Source organism: Chlamydomonas reinhardtii, chromosome 10, assembly GCF_000002595.2.
Source record: "Chlamydomonas reinhardtii strain CC-503 cw92 mt+ chromosome 10, whole genome shotgun sequence".
Classification (NCBI taxonomy): Eukaryota; Viridiplantae; Chlorophyta; class Chlorophyceae; order Chlamydomonadales; family Chlamydomonadaceae; genus Chlamydomonas; species Chlamydomonas reinhardtii.
The window spans coordinates 3,108,708-3,128,397 of record NC_057013.1 but is presented as its reverse complement, the minus strand read 5'-3'; the positions used below and the strand labels follow the sequence as shown (position 1 = coordinate 3,128,397).

General features: G+C 63.8%; 3 protein-coding genes across 3 annotated transcripts; 2 read left to right on the top strand and 1 right to left on the bottom strand.

Moving 5' to 3' along the window:
* On the bottom strand, positions 1-4,592 carry CHLRE_10g441800v5 (uncharacterized protein). Its single transcript, XM_043066809.1, has 11 exons — positions 4,413-4,592; positions 4,259-4,307; positions 4,040-4,158; positions 3,703-3,816; positions 3,397-3,577; positions 2,798-3,268; positions 2,489-2,671; positions 1,978-2,340; positions 1,546-1,839; positions 1,115-1,405; positions 1-986 (listed from the first exon to the last, which is right to left on the bottom strand). Exons 3-11 carry the CDS (start codon positions 4,060-4,062, stop codon positions 552-554), a joined length of 2,355 nt encoding a protein of 784 aa, XP_042920206.1. The 5' UTR covers positions 4,063-4,158; positions 4,259-4,307; positions 4,413-4,592; the 3' UTR covers positions 1-551.
* A 129-nt stretch (positions 4,593-4,721) lies between these two features.
* CHLRE_10g441750v5 (uncharacterized protein) lies at positions 4,722-7,517 on the top strand. Its single transcript, XM_043066808.1, has 7 exons — positions 4,722-4,838; positions 4,919-4,990; positions 5,420-5,499; positions 5,711-5,988; positions 6,129-6,231; positions 6,365-6,558; positions 6,705-7,517. The coding sequence occupies exons 1-7, from the start codon at positions 4,780-4,782 to the stop codon at positions 6,783-6,785; spliced, it is 867 nt and encodes a 288-aa protein (XP_042920205.1). The 5' UTR covers positions 4,722-4,779; the 3' UTR covers positions 6,786-7,517.
* Positions 7,518-10,292: 2,775 nt separating this feature from the next.
* On the top strand, positions 10,293-19,628 carry CHLRE_10g441700v5 (uncharacterized protein). The gene is made up of 17 exons (XM_043066807.1): positions 10,293-10,561; positions 10,671-10,839; positions 11,114-11,783; positions 11,968-12,172; positions 12,298-12,610; positions 12,837-12,965; positions 13,119-13,502; positions 13,635-13,823; positions 13,979-14,140; positions 14,251-14,887; positions 15,010-15,154; positions 15,276-15,617; positions 15,800-16,087; positions 16,226-16,626; positions 16,743-17,724; positions 17,873-18,344; positions 18,472-19,628. Exons 2-17 carry the CDS (start codon positions 10,831-10,833, stop codon positions 18,679-18,681), a joined length of 5,538 nt encoding a protein of 1,845 aa, XP_042920204.1. The 5' UTR covers positions 10,293-10,561; positions 10,671-10,830; the 3' UTR covers positions 18,682-19,628.
* The last annotated feature ends 62 nt before the right edge of the window (positions 19,629-19,690 follow it).

The following is a 19,690-nucleotide window of genomic DNA, read 5'->3' as shown; positions in this document are numbered from 1 at the left end:
GATTTTACCGTCTTACCGGCAGCGCTGATGCGGCTTAGCCACAATTTCAGCTGTGTGCAAGGCTGTATGGGAACTCCAATGCACGCACCCACTCTGTGCTTCAATACCAAGCAATGGGGCCAGTTAGCTCCGGCTCACCAAGTTACACCTTGGATCACACGGGCATCACCATCACTCCATCCACAACTTGTCCCGTGGACCATGTCGCACACAGCAGCATGCGGGCGCGCCGTCAGCTGTCGCTCTGTACATACCCTTCGTGTTCTATTTGGCCGGCTTGCCTACCTGCAACTTCAGACAGTGAAGTCCTGCCTACAACAGTGTGACCTCACGGCTACTTCCACGTCATGGCATAGCATTATCCGTTGCGTCGACTGGCTCAACTCAGTATCGTCAATATACATTATGATGTGCTGCTGTACGCTTATGTGCACCTGCGATCTTGCGAATGACATGATGTGCCAGAGGTCCGTGTTCCGTACATGGTATGGCCTATAGTCAGTCCGAAAGTACAACAGTCCGGCGCGTCAGCTGGGGTGCACAGCATTTCACTAGCCCTGCACCGCCAATGTGTCTGAATTTGCAGCGCCAGCACCTGCGCCACCTGGCAGACCAGAAGCCAAAGGCACGCCGGCCGTGGCCGTGCCCGCCGACTTTGCATCCACGGGCGATATTCCGACGTTTGTAAGGACTGCACCCCCGTCACCAGCGGGCGGCGGCGTCCCAATCCGCGACAGGGGTCCGTCCGCCGGGCCCGCAGCGGCTGCCTCCGCGGCATTGGAACACGAGCTGGTCAGGTAGCTGAAGGCCTCGTCACAGCTGATGGCGGCGCCGCAGCTCTCCGCGCAGCCGCGGCACACCGCCCACGCCCGCCTCAGCGCCTCCGCGGCCTTGGTCATGCTGCTGGCGCAGTTGACGCCGTTGTTGCGCTCCGCCTCCGCCACATGCTGGTACATACGCGCCAGGGCCAGCCACGCCTTGCCCACCTACAAGTTGTGCAAGCACACGCAAGCACAGAAGAAACCATGGAGCGTCAGCGTGCATATACACAGTATGGCCAAGCGTTGTCAAGGATTCTGCATGGACCGATACACGACGTCTGCAACGGGCGCACCTGGGGATGCGTATTCCCCAGCTTGGACTCCAGCCGCTCCACAACCGTCTGCACGCGCTTGATCCCCACCAGCTCGCTCTCCACCTGCGCCGGAGTCAGCCGCGGCGGCCACACCTGCTGGCCGCTCCCGGCGCCCCCGGTGCTCGGAGGCGGCTGGCTGGGCAGCGACAGACTGGGCGGCTGCAGCGGCTGTAGGGTTGGCGCGCCAGCAGATGGCGGCCCAAGAATGCCGACCTGGCCTGAGAAGCTCACACGCCGGCCCGGCGCACGCGATGACGCCGGCCCCTCAGCCTGCAACGTTGAAAGGGGAAGTGTTGACAGCGGTTCGTAGTAGTGACAGGTCGTTCTACCCGCTCACACAACCAGTCGGGCGCCTTTCGCACGGTCCATGGTACATGGCTGCTGAGCCGCACCTCCTCGCCAAGCCTTACCTTCAGCACTCCGCCGCGCGGCCCCAGGCCCGTCAACGACGCCTGGCGCCCTGGCGTCAGCTGCTGGTGGCCACCGGGTGTCAGCATGTGCATCAGCTCCGCGGGGATGTGGTTGGGCAGCTGCACGTGCACCAGCGGCTGCGGGTCCAGCTGCCCTGCTCCAGGCCCCGACGGCGACGCAAGCCCGGGTGGCAGCGTCACCATCACCGGCGCCTGCCGGTACACCATGGCCTGCTGGCCGTCCGCCATTGTGACGGGTGAGGCCTGGACCAGGATGGCTGGCGTGGTCTCGCCCTGTGTGGGCACACCGTAATCGCCGGATGCACAATCGTCGGATGCACAATCGTCCGCCATCGCACAATCGCTGCAACACCGCAGGCAAGAGCAAGGAATCAAGCATTGCACGGCCTTAAATTGTGCGCCCCGCCTTACATGCAGCATTAAGTTGTCAGTCAGCAGGGATGCGCCCGGGGTGCCGTCACGCCGGCTATTGAGGCCGCCAACCAGGTCGCCCACACCCGGGACGTCCACATGCAGCCGCGGCCTCGCGCGGCCGCCCTTGCCGCCGCTGCCCAGGCTGCCGTTAGCCTCGCGCTGCTCGCGCACCGACGTCAGCTCGAAGGTGGAGGGGCTGGTGGCGATCTCGTGCAGTGCAGCCAGGCTGTCCTCGTAGGGCGACTTGGGCGTGATGCCCTCCACGCCGCCCAGGCCGCCGCCCCGATCCGGCACTGCGATGCTGGTAGGCCGCTTGCGCTTGGCGGATGGCTGGTCCACGCTCATGCCCCCACCGCGAGGCTGCGTTTGAGGGCACAAGGCAACAGAACACGCAGGGCAGCAGTGATGTGAGGTCCTCAAACAGCCTATGGGCCTATGGTGCCCATCAAACCTCCTCAGGATAGTCTACGTTTTTGCGCGTGCGGTAACCGTCCCCGTCAGTGCTCACCAGGTCGCCCTGGCTTTCGCTCATGGCTGCTTCGCCCAGCATATGGAGTGGGGAGAGGCACTCGTCCTGCGCTAGTCCACCGTCTCCAACAATGCCACCGCCGCCGCTGCGGCTGCTGCGGGCACCCCCTCGCCGCCCAGCGCCCTGGCCTGGTGAGGGAGACGGCTGCAGCCGGGTGCTTGCCTGCGAAAAAGCATTACTAGCCTTAGCTTCATGTACAGCATTGGTGCAGCCTTGAAGGATCAAGATGGAAATACAGCCTCGTGCAGGTTGCAATGCAGCTGCGAGATGCTTCCGGTGCGCGCTCACCAGTCCGCCGGCTGCATCTCTCCCGCCATTCTCCTCCTGCTCTTCCCCGTGACTGGTCGGGCCGGCGGCCGGTGGCTGCGCCTCCACCTCCTCCGCACCGCCCCCGCTGAGCCGCCGTTCCCCCGCTGCCCCCTCCTCCGGGCTTCCATGCGGCGAGCCGTCGCCTGCCCCACCAGCCTCCCCGCCCGCTCCGTCCATAGCTCCGTCCACGTCCATGGCATCCTCTGCGTCCAGCTCCTCGCCCTCGCCCAGCCCCTCGTCCCCGTCTTCATCGTCCAGCCCCGCCAGCGTCGTGCCGCTGCCGCCAGCCGCCTCTCCTGCCGGCGATATGCCGCCTCCCCGCCTGGGCCGCGCCACTGGGCTGTCGTCATCATCATCCAAGATGATGTCTTCATCTTCGGCGTCGCTGCCCGCGTTGCGCCAGGACCGTGAGGCGCGGGCTTTGGAGGATCGCCCCGGGCCCGTGCGCACCTGTTGGGTAACAGCGCGCCAGCCAGTAGCAGCTGTTTTGGGCAGCTCCGCGGGTGGCCACGCCAGGCAGGCACAAGTCACTGCAACCTATCGTGTAAGCGTGCCTGCATCAGCATTCGAGAACGTACCCCTGTCCGACTGGCTTTGGAGGGCGAGGTGCCGCCGCCGCCGCCGCCGCCCGCGTTTGCGCTGGCGCTGTTGCGGCGCTTGAAGGGCGCCAGCCCCAGTCCGTCGGGCGGCCCTACCCAGCCCTCCGGGTAGTAGCCCTCATCCAGCCACTCACGCAGCCCGAAAAGACCCTCCTGCGGCCTGCAGGTGGCGAGGTCGGACAAGCGCAGGCAGGACAGGTGCTTGGCATTGGCCGGCTGTGCCCCTGTGTAACACTTGTGATTATCGGACACTTAGTTGTGCCCCGCTTAAGCCAACCTGCGCACCTGGTAAACAACGACTTCTGGAGCTTGCGCTTCACGTCCGTGTACAGTGCCGACGCCATGGTAGCCTCTGGGGTCTTGCCCTGACACTTCAGAAGACCCATCTCAACGGCAAGCCTGAGGCCATAGTGGCATGACTCACGTAAACAAGGCGCACCTCGGCGCCATGCAGTACCAAAGCCGTTAATCGTGTATGAGCGTATTGCACGACACCGCAACGGCGCAGTACCACGGCGCAGTGCCGTGCCTCAGACCTTCTGCAAGGCTCCCCCGCGGCTGCAGTCTTGCCCAAACCTGCCCATCAGCCATCCCCTGGGTTGGTGAAACAACCCCTCCGCACCTGGTAATGTCCCCAGTCGTCATCAGCTTGCGGTGTTGCCGCAGCACGGCCACTGCGGCTGACTTAAAGATGCCACCTCCGCCAGCAGCCCCAGCTCCTGCACGCGGAGCCTTCTCATCCTGCATCGGAGCATAAATGCTTAAACCTTGTCCCAGGACTGCAATTGTCAGGTCAATCCGACCAAGCGGGACCAAGAATTGACCTTTGGGAGTTGCTCACCTCGCCGCTCCGGTCGCTTGGCCGGCTCCTGAGGCCCCGCTTTGCCCTTCTGCACATATGGTACAGGTATGCTGGTCGTTAGGTAAATGCTCCCATGTTCTCGAGCCCCTGTTCTCGAGCCCAAGTCTCGGTTCAGACATCGAGGGGCCCACACCTGTCGTCGCTCATGCTTCCGGCCCCAGTTTATTGTAGGCGTATAAGAAGGGTCTGTGAATTAATACATTGAAGGGGAATGATGCTTGACAGACGTTTTCCTGCCAGTTTTCCTGCTGCAAGTCCGCACTCTGCAGTTGTCTCTAGCTCTTCTCTTTGACAGGTTACAGTTCCATATCACTAGCAGCTTACACTGTAGTCCATGTACTGTATAATCAGCGGAAGAGAATTAGCAGCGTGCCATGCGGAAGTTCCATGCATTTTGCAGAAGGTGACTTACAGCCCCGTGCTTGTTTGTTTGCAAACAGACGTTAACAAAGCCTCTTATAATCGTGTCTGCGCGCACTGTGCACGAAACTTCTTCTTGAATGATTCTTGCAAGCTCGGCACCGGCTGCCGCGTCTGGCAACTTCTTTGCCTATGTGAAGTAAGCAGCAATGGCGATGATGGAGCACAGATGCGCTTGGTCTCGGGGCGCCAACTGTACGCTTTTGCCCTTGCTCACAGGCCCTCAGGTCTGCTTGGACTCTTTGGCTCACGCGACTCTGCCTCATCGCGGATTGACAAGGCTGCCGCAAGGTGTGCAGAGGGTCGGACAGTCGCGGCGTGTGCAGGTCTTCTGGAAACTAGTTGCGAGAAGGCATTGAACAGTTGGAGCAGTGCTGGAACGACACCATGCATTAATAATACAAATTTTCTAGCTGGCAGGGGCCAGCTGGCGACGCCACTGGGACTAGGGCCAACGAGCGAAAACCCTGCAAGGCCCTGTGGCCCACAGTTGGATGCGTACGCAACACAACCAACGTGGGGCTCTTCCACCCCCGCACCACGCCCATTATCGGAACTCCCGGGCATTTAGACCCTGAATTGCCAAACCCAAACCTCGCTCTCTCTCAGACACTTGCACCGCACTCACACGGGGACACCTGTACGCCACCTGTCACCTGTCACCATGCGGTGGCTGAGACCTGGTTCCTTCCCCTCCAACCTGTGTCCTTCCCCTGTCAGGTACGCCGAGGCTGCCCCCAAGTCACCACAGAGTGTGTCTGTTGGAAACCCAACTGTCACAAAGTTCTGCTACCCTGGCGGTAAGTGTCATACGTCCGGCCGTGAGTCAGATTAGGGTCACAGTCCACAGTCACAGTCCTTTCGTGGGGATTCGTACGAGACCGGTATCGTCAGACAAACAGCCAAACGCAGCGGCTTGGGCGTAGGAGGCCCAAACCTAAATCCCCTGCTCCTGTGCTGGCCAGCAACGCCCTGTGATACTTTGATGCACCTACGGTCACACCTCCACAGGCGCCATCGCGGTCCAGCCCGGAGTGCAGGCCATTACCGACCACCTCGTGCGCATTACGCCGTACGTGCACAACTCCAAGGACCAGGTGCTGGTCTTCTTCGGCACCCTCAGCAACCTGCACGAGCTTTGCGCGCGTCACCATGAGTTTAGCAGCCGCGGCAAGAGCGTGCTAGACCCCTCCGCCGCCTCCGGCACGGGCGCGCAGACGACAACGTGCCTGCTCCGGATGTACCAGCACTTTGCCGGCAAGGAAGTCATGATGCTAGCTGAGCTGCAGGTGCGTTGTTGGCATGTGCGCGTGTCGGATGCACGCATGCCAGCATGCGTCACCAGGGCAGGGAGCCAGCACAGACATTGTGTTCGCCGGCAGTTTAAAATGGATTTCGTGCATCTTGCCACCCATCACGCGCTGCGCAGGGGCAGTACGCATTCGTCTTGTACGACGCCGTGAAGAAGCAGGCGTTCGCGGCGCGGGACCCATCCGGCTCTGAGCCGCTGTTCTACAAGCTAGACACCGACGGTGGGTTAACGCATCGCGGGACATCGCGCGCATGGTGTTCCCTAACCGCAGCCCTGCCTACACCCGTTGGCGGGCTAGTACTCGGCTGCTGTCCTAACGCGACCACCTGCTGCAATGCGCGATGCACATGCAGGTGCGGTGCTGTTCACCAACGACGTGGACTCACTGCCCACCGGCGAGGCCGACCACAAGGGCTGGAAGGAGCTGGCGCCGGGGCACTACATGTGTGGCCGCACCATAACGCAGTTTGCGCTGTCGCTGGACGGCCTGGCAACACGCGTCCACAAAGAGAGCATGGACGCGGACGCCCTGCATGCGATGCTGCAGGTATGTGCGTGGGCGGTACAGCTAATTCGTACGGACTTGGGGCAGGGCTACAGCCAGTGGTTCTCTGGGCGGTGGTTGGGTATCGTTGTGTAGCGCCCCTGGCTTTACTGACATTTCCCGAATCCATGTGTGGCCCTGTGATGCAGGCGGAGGTGAAGGCGGAAGAGGAGGAGCGCACCTTCGGCTTCGGGTCACGGCCTCGTCTCAGTCGTAACCGCAGCAAATAAAGGACAGCTTGCCTCGTGACGGGGCGAGTGCAATAAAACTGTACACTACGGTCTGTGCGCTTGGGCGCTCGGTGGTCCGCACGTCTTCTTGAAGCGTTGCCCACTGGCACAGCATATGTCGATTGTGTCGAGACATGGTTGTCCTCGTTGATGAGTGTGCCCTGTCCATGCGAAGTTCCGCACACGTCGGTGGTTGTGAGGGCCCCCTGCCGCGTCTGGCACGTGTGTGTAAACGGTATGCTTTTTTGGGATAATACGACCGATGCTTCACAAGAAACCCTAACAAGTTACACGGTTGACTAACTTCACCAGCTGTTGGATGAATACCGCGGCTGGGTTTCGTAATGCTGTACATGGTAAATGTTGTTACGGTATGCAGGTTGTATGTGTGTGTAAGTTGTTTGCCGAGTGGGCCTTGTACTCAGGGGAGGCTACTCCCTCTACCAGACCAAGAGTCATGTCATAGCTGACGGCAGCCGATGCACGACGAGCATCCTTCGGATTGGGGGCGTTGCGGCAAAGGCTGGGATCGATCAATTTACATTACCGATACTGAGAGCTAGCTTGGTGTGGGCTGCAAGTTCCTGAGGAACAGTTGATCTGTCCGCGTTGCGGTGATTGCAAGGTTGTGTGACACGTGGACGAACGCTGTCGTGCGGTCCCCACTTGGGGCGTGACCTCGGGACCGCACGCGACACCTGTATCAATATGCGTGTAAAGCACACGCGGCTCATACTACCCGCCCTGATTCCTGACTACCCTCCCTGGTTGCCGACAGGAGATGAGGGACACGGTCCCATCACTACTGGTCCTAGTACTATATATAATACTATATCAAGCCCACTCTTGACCATGCGTCTTAGGAGCCGCAAACGCAAGAAGATCAGGCCGCGCTGGCGTGAGCGGAAGCGGCCGCGCCCGAGCAAAGGGCAGGCGCAATCTACAATCAAGACCACACTTAGACAGTTAGACGCGTGTGCTGGAAGCGGTCCCGGCTGCCCTGAACCGCTCTGCGGTACGGGGACGGCCGTGCCGGTGTTCCCGTGCTGGGCTTCTGGTTTCCAGTTTTACGGTAGGGACACAGGTCGGTGCTAAGTTTGGGGCTTGGCGCGCGTGTGGGCTTTTTCCTTGTCGGTTCGGCGCGGGTCGGGTTCTTGGGTTTGCGTTAGGGGCGCTGGTTTTCGGGAGTGTGCTGTCCCGCCGGCCGTGTGTGGGGCGTGCGGTGCGTGATCGCCGGCTTCTCGGCCGTCTTGTGGGTTGTGTGTGCGCGTGTGAGTGCCTGTTTGCGGCGGGCGCGTGTTGGCTGCGTAGGCGGGCTCCTTGGCGGGCTTTTCGTCCTGGCTGTGTTTTGCCCTGTGTGTGTGCGCGTGTCCCCTCTCCGCGCTCCCGTGCCGCAGGGCTGCTGGTTTTAAGACGCCGCCTCCTGTCTTGCCACCGGGGAGCTCTTCGTGAGCCCGGGCCCCATCCAGCCACGTACCCAAGTACCCACCTACGTACCAGCCCCAGCGCTGCCAGCCTCTGCAGCCACCCAGCGTCCCATGCCAGCTGTCCCGTGCCTCTCCCCAGCTGTCCCGTGCCTCTCCCCAGCTGTCCCACCCCAGCAGTCCCACATCCGCTGTCCCCTCCCAGCTGTCCCTCCCAGCTGTCCCTTCCAGTAGTCCCTTCCAGTTGTCCCTTCCAGCTGTCCCACACCAACTGTCCCACCCCAGCTGTCCCTTCGGCTCCCTTCTCAAACGCAGCTTCAGCAAAATCGGGACTACGCTTTCCTGCCCCTTGCCATGTTCCATCACGAGCTTCAGCAAAATCTACAGCCTGCCCGACTCCCGGCGTGTGCGGCCTTCCGCCCGCCTTCCAAAACGCAACAGCCCCCGCCTCTCCTCGCCAGCCGCTCACAGCCGAAACTCTGCTTCTTTCTTTATCAGCCACAAACATCAGCCACAAACAATGCCTCGGAAACAACGCCTCGGAAACTTCCTCCCAACTAGTGCGCGGCCACAGCTCCCCTACCGAACGTCGCAGCACCTATCCTCACCATCAGCAACGCTTCCTCACCTCCGGTTGTGTTGTTGGCGTGTTGCACCGCATTCGGCCTGCCCGCCACAATTGTCGTACACATTCGGGCCCCTCTTCTGCTTTGCTTCGCCTTGTTCTTGCCCCTGTTTGTCACACTGTCGCCCGGCCATTGTTTTGCTGCACGCCGTTGCATTACGCTAGTGCTCGTCTACACAGCTCATCCGTGGACGCCGGTCGACTGCCTGCAGGTGCGCATCGGCTATGCTATCCGCGCGGTGTGGCGTCGCATTGAGTCTGTGTGGTGCTATCGCCTTGGCCGGGCGCCCGGAGCGTGAGGAATGCGCGTCAGCAAAACATCGACACAACCTGCCAGCTACCGTCGGTACAGTAACAGCGCGCGAACGACGCACCAATGCCTTGTCCCTTCTTGCTACGCATTTATGTGGGCACGGGTGGGAGCCACACACATCGGGACTACGCTTTCCTGCCCCTTGCCATGTTCCATCACGAGCGTGTGCTGGAAGCAGTCCGCCATAGAAATAGTAAGCCATGTCCCCAGCCGTCCGGCCTGGGTCCGTGATGTGAGGAGCTAGATAAGTTGATTGTCTCAGCGCTAGCCCTCTTACATCGTCCTGAGTGGTCGTCCGTGCTAGGCGCAAGCTCAACACATTGTTCGCATGTGGAGAGACTGGGGACGCCGCGTTGGCGAGAGCCACGGATGGCCTACCATGGGGACATGTCGCACCCGTGGAGGGCGCTGTATAGCACACATGGGCAAGGCTGGGGCCACATTAGCCAAGTTATCTGATTTCAAGAGCCAAGCATGGGCAGATGGGCTGCTCAACTTGGGCAAAGTCCATGCGACACTACCGATTCAGGACTGACTATTCACTGCTCCACGCCCCTGGCTAAAACTCTACTGCCGTTGTCCACATGTCTGCCGGTGAAACGCACTGCCCGCATGATGGCGTGTCACACAGAAAACGCTTTAAAAGCGGGTGGCGGCGGGTGGCGGGCCCATGGAACAGGGCGGCAATGAGTAGGCGTGACCTGGATGGGCCTCAGCAGCGCTGCCATGGGGCGATAGCAGCAGGTGCGACGGCGCGTCGGTGCCGGGAGTATGGACAGCGGATTGGCGGCGGTTGCAGGGCTGCGAGCGGGCTGCCGCGCAGTGGCGGCTGATGAGGGCTGATGCGGCGCAAGATGCGCCGTGGTGGTTGGATGGGCCGCATGAACGCACGGACTCCTCTGAGATGATGTTAATATGGTCCTGGCGGGTCCAGGGTTAGGGGTAACGCCCAGACCTGCCCAAGTTGTAGGGCTGGAGGGTCGACGGATGTGGGGTCCAGGGGAGGTGGGGTCTGTGCTAGCGATCGGGTTCGCTGGGCCAGCACGAGACGGCACGAGAGTCATGCACGTTGCGCCTCGCGCGCGAGGTCGAACAAAATTGAACATATTCTTTCGCCTACGCTACATGCTGTGTGCCTGAGATAATTGTTTACAGAACCCGCAGGCCTGGCTGCTCAAAGCTGTCTTTCTATTCCAAACTTTCTCGCTCGCAAACGTATGCCCCCGCTTCGCAGGCAAACTAGCTGGAAGATGTAGTATGGACCAGATCAAAGCATTGCAGCCCGCGAGGGCGTCATATAACTTTGGCGCGAGTGCAAGTTACTTTGGCGCGATGGGGTCTTTTGCGCCTGACTGGGAGAACATAGCGTCTTTTGACTTTGATGAATTGGTAGCTGAAGCTGGAGTGCAGCCAGGTAAGGCAAACTCGTCGGCAACACCGATTATTTTTATCTCGGTGAACGCGTATGCTACTTCGTCACACTACAATCCTTTCTTCTTTATCTTATCATGTCATGTATGCAGGGCTACTTGTACCGAGCGCGCCTCTCGGCGCTGCGTGGGACGGCGCTCTCCCAAACGGCGGGCCCACTTCCCCAACGCCCGGGAGTGGCCCGCTGTCGCCAGCAGCAGCAAACGATGCCCAACACGATGCACGACAGCGATATAGGCGATCACACGTTCCATGGCTAAGGTTTCTGCGCACGGAGGAGGAGGAGCTGACGGCAGACGCTGGCCCAGCCACCGTGGGTGCCGGAGGCCAACTGGACCCACATCAGCCTGAAGTCGCTTTGGCAGCACAACCACCAGCAGTGGCAGTAGGCTGTGGTGCTGGCACACTCCCGGTTAACGCTCTGCCAGCTGCCCCGCCACCACCACCCAGTGCCCCTCGAGCCCAACACCTAGGCTTAGGTATTCTGGCAACCAAAGGCGCTCCGCCTCCGCCCGTCCCGGCCCAACCACCGCAGCCACAGCCGCAGCCACTGCAGCCCAACCCTCAGCAACCCGCGAACCAGCATCAACAACATCATCAGCGGCAGCCGCCGCATCCCAGCACACGGGCACGGCGGCAGGCGCCCAAGATCTTTCCATTCAGCCGACTCGAGGGGCCGGGCGGCTTCGGCGGCCTGCCGGCGCCACCCTGGTACACCCGCCCGCCCGGCGCTGTGGGGCAACCACCGGCGTGCAAGCGGGGGCGTGACACGGTTCCAGGCGGGGCGGGCGCTGGGGCCCAGCAGCAGACCGGCGCCTTGCCGACAGGCCCGGAGCGAGCTGGCGGCAGCTTTCTATGGGACGTGCAGATGCTGGAGGTGGCGGGAAGCCCGGTGGGCGTGGCCGGCGGGGAATGGAGGGCCGGCAAGGAGCAGCTTGCGGCGTCGGCAGCGACATGGCAGAGCCCCGACGCGCTGCCGCGGCTGTCGCAGGAGCCGCCGCCAGAGGGCGCGCCCTACACGGAGCTGCTGCACAGCCTGCAGCGCATTGGCAGTGACCTGTGCCGCATGGCGGCGGCGGGGGGACTGCCTGGCGACGACTGGGGCGAGTGGCTGGAGGAGTGGCATGCACTGCTGCGGCAGGCGCTGGAGCAGCTGAAGCGGCTGCTGGTGGACCGGGCGGCTGTGTCCAACTACCCGGCACAGGGTGAGCCGCTGCGTGTGCACGGTAGCGGGACTGGGAAGGCCAATGCGGGAGATGCGGCGCATAAGTTCGGCACGGGCAAGGCGGGTCCTGTGTATTCATGCCCTGGGGGTCACCGTAATGCTCCACCTGTTCAGGGCGCTGCCGTGTAATGCGCGTGCTTGTGCTTGTGCTTATGGCTATGCAGGCTCACCGGGGGATGCGGGCATGCAAGGCTGCTCACCCAGCGGCAACCAGCAGGTGACCAACCACACACAGCTCAAGGCGGCGGTGGAGCTGCTGCTGCTGCAGGTAGCGGAGCTGCCCAGCCCGCAGGGCGCCGGAGTGGCGGGCGCGGCCCTGGATGCGGTCGATTACCTGGTGTGCAAGTCGTCCTTTGCAGACTTCGACCGGTGAGCAGATTGTCGGCTGTGCCTTAGCCCAGCGCCGCGCACCTTGCAGGCTTGGGTGCGGGAGATGCGGCACTTGTGTGGCCGCTGGAACCGCTTGACCGGCTGGTTTCGATGGAAACTTGCAGGTGCGACGCGGCCGCACGTGACATCCTCATCAGCGGCTGTGTCAAGCTGTCGCAGCTGGCGGCGGAGCGGCTGCGCGGCTGTGGCGGCCGCGGCGGCGGAGCCGGCAGCCCAGGAGCTGGTGGTGACTGCGGCCGCGGCGGCCGCGGCGGCCGCAGCGGCGGGGCCTCTGACAGCTGGCAGGAGGTTCTGAGTCTTTCGCTGCAGCGGCTGGCGGGTTGGCTGCAGCAGCAGTCGCAGCTGGTGGCGGAGATGAGCGAGGTGGCGGACCTGACGATGGAGGTCCGCCGCCTGCGCCTGCTGGGGCCGTGCCAGGTGCGGCCGCCGGTAGCCACGATCGCTCCCCGCAGGCCTGACCCATACGAACAGCTGTGCATGGGGTATTGCCTTGCAGGGCGTCAGTTCGCTCTTGCCGTAGAAGCAGGCTGTGCTGCTGCCGCTGCTGTTTCGTTCCGTCCGTGGCGTGCCATTTTACTTGACATGCGTCTGGTGTGACGACCACTCTTCGGCTCTCTCCCGCCGTGCCCGGCGCCACCTGCAGTTGGGCGGCCTGCAGTGGTGTGACGCCACCACCTCCAACCCCACCAGCAGCGGCTACCGGGACATGATGTTCAGCCGCCTGGCCGCCGAGCAGCGCCACGTGCTCGGCAAGCTGTGCAAGCAGCTCACGGTGAGGCGCGCCCCACTTGATTGCCGGGCACGAAGTGGCAACAGTGCTGGCGCGCTTGTTCCTCTTTGTCACGCAAACCGTGCATCTCCTGGCCTCTCCTTACGTTAGTGACCACCACCGACCGCGCCGCTTGCACGCCCGCCTGCCCGCCAGGTGCTGGTCCGGGCCGTGGGCCGGTCGCTGGCGGAGGTGCTGCTGCAGCCGGCGGCGGTGCAGGCGCTGCTGCAGCCGGACCGGACGCGAGATGCCTGCCGCAATGACAAGCTGTTGCTGCTCAGCACCGCAGTGCAGGTGCTGGCGCTGCAGCAGCACTGCCAACAACCGTTGCCGCAATCTGGCGGTAATGGTACCGTGGCGGCAGCCGTGCCGTTTGGGGTGACTACTGCCGACTCTCCAACTGCAGCGGCTGTGGGGCATGGCGGTGCGCGGGGCGCGTATGAGCTGGTGGTGGGCTCGCAGCTGCAGGTGGCGGTGGAGCGACTCCTGTACTATGATTACAACGCGCCGGTCGACCTCTCCGTGCATGCCATCACGCCGGTACGCTCACTTTCGGCATGGCACGCACTCCTGCGCATACGCTGTCACACAGCGATCCCCTTGGCCCGAATGCATGCCCAGCACCTTGTCACGCATTGCGTCCCTGTGCCTCCCACCTCACCCTGTGCGCAGCAAGCACCCTGTCGCGACTACGCAGTGCCGCTGCTGGGCTTCCTGCACGCACTGACCCAGCACGCCAACAACCAGCCCAGCACCTCGCACGTGCAGAAGGCCACCCTGGGCTCATGGGACCGCATCGAGGCGGCGGCAGCGGCGGCCGTGGGGTTTGTGGGCGGCGGGTCCAGCGCCTTCCTCCGGCGGGTGAGATCTGTCGATGATACCAGCAGCATGCTCCCAAACATGCAGTGTTGAAGATGCCTGCCGCCGATAGTCAAGACTGGCAAGTGAGTTAGCACTGGTAGGAATGCACGCTGCTTACTCATAGTGCGAGCCCATGCATCCCTTTCCCTGTACAGGTATGGGAGAGCCGGCTGGAGCCACACCAGCGCATGCTGGCAGTGGCACTGCTGGCCAGCGCCGCCCGCGGCCTAGTGGCGCTGCGGCGGACCGACCTGGTGGCTGGCGCGCTGCTGCCGGCCCGCGCCGGACCCACCAAGGAGCAGCTGGGTCTGTTGGGGGTGAGTAGGGCTGCTGGGCTCTGTTGCTCGTCACAGCCCGCTTTGCCGCTGCGAGTTACTGGAAGCATTGCGCCCGTTGTGGTCCGTTCCGCATGTCTTGTTGTGTACAGGTGTGGCTGCGGCTCGCGATGGAGGGCGGCAGCGACCGCGCCATGCTTCAGCTGTTGACGGCCGAGCTGCTGCGCGCGCCGGAGGCCCGGGCTCTTTTCTGCTGCTTCTCTGCAAGCAGTGCCATTGCCATTGCCAGCCCCGAGGCCGCTGCAGCCGACATCTGCGGCCGCAGCGAGGCGGTGGCGGAGCAGGTGCTCGCAGCTCTCTCGGCCCTGGCGCAGCAGCGGCAGCAGCTCCCGGCCCTGGAGGCGCAACAGCGCAGCAGTCAGCTGCTGGCGCTGCTAGACGGCCTCGACACATCCGTGCACCACCTGAACGAAGAGCTACGGCGCGGCGACGCCGCCGCCAGCCCCGCCACGGGCGACGGCGCGGGCAAGGACCCCACGCCGCTCAGCGCTGCCACGCTGCAGGCGCACCGGCACATGACGAGTGTGGCCATGGCGGCGCAGGCCGCGTGTGCGGGTGGCTCCCTGGACCTGCACGCGGCGCTGGGTGGTGTGCTGCTGGGTGGCGGCACGGGGCGGCCGGACGCGGCGCGCTGGGAGCGGGCTCAGGGCGCCGTGCGGCTGCTGGAGGCGGCGGCGGCCATGGTGGTGGAGGACGTGGCCAGCCTGACCTTCCACGCTGGCTGTGATGGTGGGTGGCGGGCAGGCAAGGTTTGCTAGACTGCACGGGGACCACTGGATCGTCGGCTGGCCCCGGGCACCGCTGCGCGACAGCACTGACACATGCCCGGTGTGCGTCACTGGTGGGCGCAGCCGCTGCAGTGCTGCGCTGGCATGAGGCGCTGCGGAGGCGGAGCAGCGGCGGCCTGATGGCGGAGCTGTGGAGCGTGCTGACACACGTGTTCGACAGCCGCGCCGACCTGACGCCGCTGCAGGGCAAGAGCTCCGTCCAGACAAGGCAAGGGGGCTGCGTGTTGGGCACTTGCCTTCTTACCTCCATCTGGTTTTGGCGACCCTGGACACTTGCATGGACGACCCTCCCCTGCTGCATAAACGTTGCGCCGCAATTACCTGCGCAGGTGCCTCGTATTGCTCTGCTCCGTCGTGACTGAGCTGCCGGGCGCTGAGGGCACCCCCGAGCACGCCAAGGCCGCAAAGCTGCGGCTGCTGGCAGCGAGGGCCGCGGCCCAGCAGCTGGCGCCACTCGACGCGGCTGACGCTGCGCCAGCCATCTCTGCAGCGCGTGACAGCGCGGCCCGCGCGCTGCACCGCTGCGTGACGGGCGCAGTGCGGCACTACTGCAAGGCGGGGCTGGGGGCGCACCTGAAGACGGCGCTGGTGCGGTACGGGACGAACGCGCTCGGGTGGCTGCGGGAGCTGCTGAGGCAGCCCGAGCTTAGGCAGACGGACGTGGCCGAAAGGTGGGGCCTGGCGAAGCCGACTTCAGCATGCATGCCCGTGTACACTTCATACGTATGTCATGCGCAGTACCGGGGTGCAGGCGTGCTATCCGTGCGGGACATGTTTGCCGCCTCCGCTCTCGTAAACCTTGTGTGCACCGACCATTGCTAAGCCTCAAGTCCCCTCAACATCGCTGCCCCAGGCTGATGCCCGCGCTGCTGTGCCTGGTGGCGGAGGCGCTATGCGAGGTGCGGGGACAGCTGCTGGCGCAGCAGCTGCTGGTGGTGGATGGCGAGGTGGGCACAGCCGCCACGCAACCCACGCAGCCGCAGTCGGCGGGCGACGCGCTCAGCAGGCGGCGGCTGTCGCTGCGGCTGGTGGGCGCGGTGCTGGAGGCGGCGGCGGACGTGATGAAGCTGGCTGCGGAGAACGGCCTGTTGGCCTCACAGGAGCAGGCCGGCAAGACGGAGAAGGGCTCGGTCCACATCGAGTAAGTGTACCGCGGGCGAGCGCAAAGGTGCACTGCTTGTTACACTCGTCAGTCGCTGTCGACTCGGCACGACTGTGGTGGAGTGGTAGGGCCAAGCTCAGTTCTAGCCGAAGGAGTCATTCGTGTGGGCACGTGCAGGTCGAGTCCTCTGCAGTGCATGGAGGCGGCTCCCCGCGGCCCGCTCCGCGCCGCCGTGGGCTGCACCCTGGGCCTGCTGCTGCGCGTGTGCGTGGAGTGCAGTGTGGTGTGGCTGCGGCCGGACGGGGCCAGCGCCCAGAGCGCTGTCCTGACCGCGGCGTTTCCACCCCAGGCCGAGCACCGCAGGGAGGTGCTGAGCCGGCTCAGCAGCTGCGCCGGCTTCCCTGCGCCCGCGGAGGAGTGGCAGGCGGTGCGCAACGAGCTGCGCGCCTGCAGCTCGCCGCACGTGTCCAAGCTGGCGGGCCGGCCGCCGCACCAAGAGGGTGCGGACGAGGCGGTCCGGCTGTCGACGACGGCGCTCGGGTGCCTGGCACGCCTGGCCGAGGAGTGCGGCACGGAAGGTGGGGTCAGTGCGGAGCTGCGTTTGACGCGAGAGGCTTGCGACGCCAGTGATGTGTACAACCGTCCATTCGAATTTGGTTGTACTTGAGCTGACGTAATGCTGCTGTGACAACAGGCCGCCAGTATATGTGGCCACCCACGCGGTGCATGTGGACTCTCCTTCAACAGTACTCGTCGAGCGCCGTGCAACTGGACCATAGCCAGAAGGCGGGTCTCAGCAAGTTCATAAGGCAGCAGCATCAGCCTCAGACGGCCGCCCAGCAGCATGGGGCGCCCCAGCCGCCGCCACAGCGGCCTCAGCAGCCGCAGCACTTACAGCAGGCGGGGCAGCCGCTGCAGTCCCAGCTCCTGGCCTCCCAACAACAGCCACATCCCTCAACCCAGCCGGGCGTGCTGCCGTCGGCGGCGCAAGGCCCACGGCAGCCGCAGCGGCCGCAGCAGCCGCGTCAACCCCAGCATGCGCTACAGGCGTCGCAGGTGGAGCACTCGCGAGCGCAACCCGCGGCTCAAGCGCGAGGGCCCCAGGCGCAGCAGCAGCGGGCGCAGCAGCAGGAGCGGCCGGCCGCCATCACGGCTATGACGGGTTCATCATCTCAGCCGTCGGCAGCTGGCGCGGACCCGGAGCACGTGCACAAGCGCAAGCGCCAGGCGCCAGGCCCGCCGGAACGCGCAGCACAAGCAGGAGCTGGTGGTGGCGGCGGCGGTGGTGGTCGCGGTGGTGGCGGCGGCGCTGTGTCTGGCGCTGCGGGAGGCGGCCGCAGCAGCGGCGGCTCAGCTGGCGACCGTGAGGCCTCCACCGTGCCGCTCGTGTACGCGACGGGGCGGGCCATGGACGCAGGCAGTGAGGAGTACAAGGCCATGCTGCAGGCGGCGGTTGCGTTTGCGGACTTGCCGGCGTGGTACGACAACATGCGCCAGCAGGAGCAGGGCCAAGAGCAGGAGCAGTCGGGGAGCGCCGCCTTGGACGTCCCGCCGCTGCTGGCACGTGTCAGCGCGTGCAGCGCCATAAGCAAGTTGAGCCAGCACTTTTGTGTTGTTGCCACGCTGATGGATGGCTCTCTGTCGGGGCCGCCACGAGTCCTGCTGTACGTGCTCGGGTAAGCCGCCAAATTCGTACTCAACCAGGCCGTTGGCGTGCCCCCTCGTTTTTTCACATGACCGACATACCCCGCCACGCCTGCGTCACGTCGGTAGCACTGCTTGCCACTGCCCAACTTGCCGTGTGGCTGGTCCTCTGGCCTGCAGGGAGGAGGCCATTGCTCGTGAGATGCATCGCGTCCTAAGCCGGCAGCCGATAGTGGCGGTCTATGGCGCGCAGCAGTTTAAGGGCGCGCCGCCGCAGAGCGGCCAGCCCTTCAAGGTCAAGTTGGAAATCGACACGCGCGCGAACCGCTCCGATATGCAGCGCTGCGGCGTGGTAGTCCGGCCTCGGTCTGCCCGCGTCGACCAAGTCCGGGAGGCGGTGAACAAGATGAATGCCCAGCAGCGTGCGTCGCAGGGTGGCGCCGCGCCGAGTGGAGGGAATAACGGCCTGGCATCACAACAGCCCGTGCCGGCGCCCGACCAAACGCAGCAGGGCCCGCTGGCGACTGCGCCGATGCCCGGCGCTGCGGGCGGTCTCACTGCGCCGGCGACGCTGCCGCGCGGCGGTCTGACGCCCCTGCAGGCGGCCGGGCCAGAGCCGCAAGCTGGCACAACGCCAGCGGTAGATTTCCAGGTGAGGGCTTGCATCGAAGGGGGAGGTGTGTGCCTACCATGTAGGCAGTCGGCCGTGCTAAGCTGCATTGGGGCCAGCGCTGTCGTTATTGAGTGTGGGTTTTTAAAGTGAATGCCGTGACGTGCAGGCACGTGGGCCGCCGGAACCGGAAGGAGTGCCACCACCGCAGCGCCACGTCACGCCGTGGAGAGGCGTATTTGCGGCGGCGTCGGATGACGAGGACGACCCGCTGGATGGCGGCCGCACACAGCCGCCAGGTGCGCGCCAAGATGACGCTCCTGGGAATGAGGAGGAGGGGGCAGATTACGTTCCGGCGACTCAGGACAGTGACAGCTAGATGCATGTGTTGCAGTGGGTTAAAATATCGTTGGGTCTTTAACAACCTTGAGTAGCCTGTGAAGCACGGAGGACATGGCAGTCTTAGCAGCCGTTGCGATTTAGAGATACTTTGCGCTTTGCAGGGCTGTAGCCAAGCCGCAAGGGGTACCGCGCTAGTAGCGGCTGTCCGGCACAGGGCAAAAATATGGCAGGATGTGAACGGCAGGGCGTATTTGTGTGTGTTTATGTCTTGTGTGCCCATGGCCTGTTCCCAAGCCTGTTGGAGGGCACGAGGGCAGGAAACACGCAGTGCACCATCTGCCATGCAGTGCATAGCTGACGGTATTGTTACGAGTTTGTGAGGTATCTATGAAGGTGCCTGCTGCCTACATTCGTGCTTGGCGCTTCCTGTCGTGCAGCTGTGATGGGACTGTGGGCTACCGTGCTGTGTTGCTACTAGAGTCGGGGCCTGGCAGTGAGTGTACACCAACAACCCCCGGCGTCACTCAGTAGTGAGTACCGTAGTGCGCAGCGGTGTTCAGCACAGCGTGGGGGATAGGTCAGGTTCTTGTCGGACTGTTGGCACAACTAGAAGTGTGGGCCAGGGTGACTGCGATTCTAGATGGTGGCCCCCCAGCGGGTGAGACCGGGTTGGTCCCGACTGGTACCGTGATACAAGTGTGAAGTGTCAGCCGTTGTGCGCTGCATCTTGGCGTCTTGCAAGCTTCAGGCCCCAAACTCACACCGTGCAATGAAGTTTTTGGGCTGAGCCCCCCGAGCGCAGCGAAGCCCCAGGATCAGGCCTGTTAGTGCGTGCGCGCATGCGTGCATGGGTCGGCACACAACTCAATACTTGCACAAACTGCGAGTGGCACACATTAAGGTGGAAGGGATTCCGGGAACTCCCTTCTTGGCAGTAGGACATGGCTGGACGCATGGCGGGCCGTGCCATACGAACCGACTTACTGACCCCGGCTATGTCCGGGAGATGAGGTAGACGCTTGCGGCCTCAGACTGGGGACGTGGCG

Excerpts from the sequence above, each read along its gene's own strand:
- CHLRE_10g441750v5 (XM_043066808.1), top strand. The coding sequence starts at position 4,780 with ATGATTCTTGCAAGCTCGGCACCGGCTGCCGCGTCTGGCAACTTCTTT. Across the intron at positions 4,839-4,918 it reads AACTTCTTTGCCTATGTGAA|GCCCTCAGGTCTGCTTGGAC; the intron begins GTAAGCAGCAAT and ends CCTTGCTCACAG. Across the intron at positions 6,232-6,364 it reads CTACAAGCTAGACACCGACG|GTGCGGTGCTGTTCACCAAC; the intron begins GTGGGTTAACGC and ends ATGCACATGCAG.
- CHLRE_10g441800v5 (XM_043066809.1), bottom strand. The coding sequence starts at position 4,062 with ATGACGACTGGGGACATTACCAG. Across the intron at positions 2,672-2,797 it reads GAGATGCAGCCGGCGGACTG|GCAAGCACCCGGCTGCAGCC; the intron begins GTGAGCGCGCAC and ends GCTTTTTCGCAG. Across the intron at positions 1,840-1,977 it reads CTGACAACTTAATGCTGCAT|GGCGAGACCACGCCAGCCAT; the intron begins GTAAGGCGGGGC and ends GTGCCCACACAG.
- CHLRE_10g441700v5 (XM_043066807.1), top strand. Across the intron at positions 14,888-15,009 it reads CTTCCACGCTGGCTGTGATG|CCGCTGCAGTGCTGCGCTGG; the intron begins GTGGGTGGCGGG and ends TGGTGGGCGCAG. Across the intron at positions 16,088-16,225 it reads AAGGGCTCGGTCCACATCGA|GTCGAGTCCTCTGCAGTGCA; the intron begins GTAAGTGTACCG and ends GGGCACGTGCAG.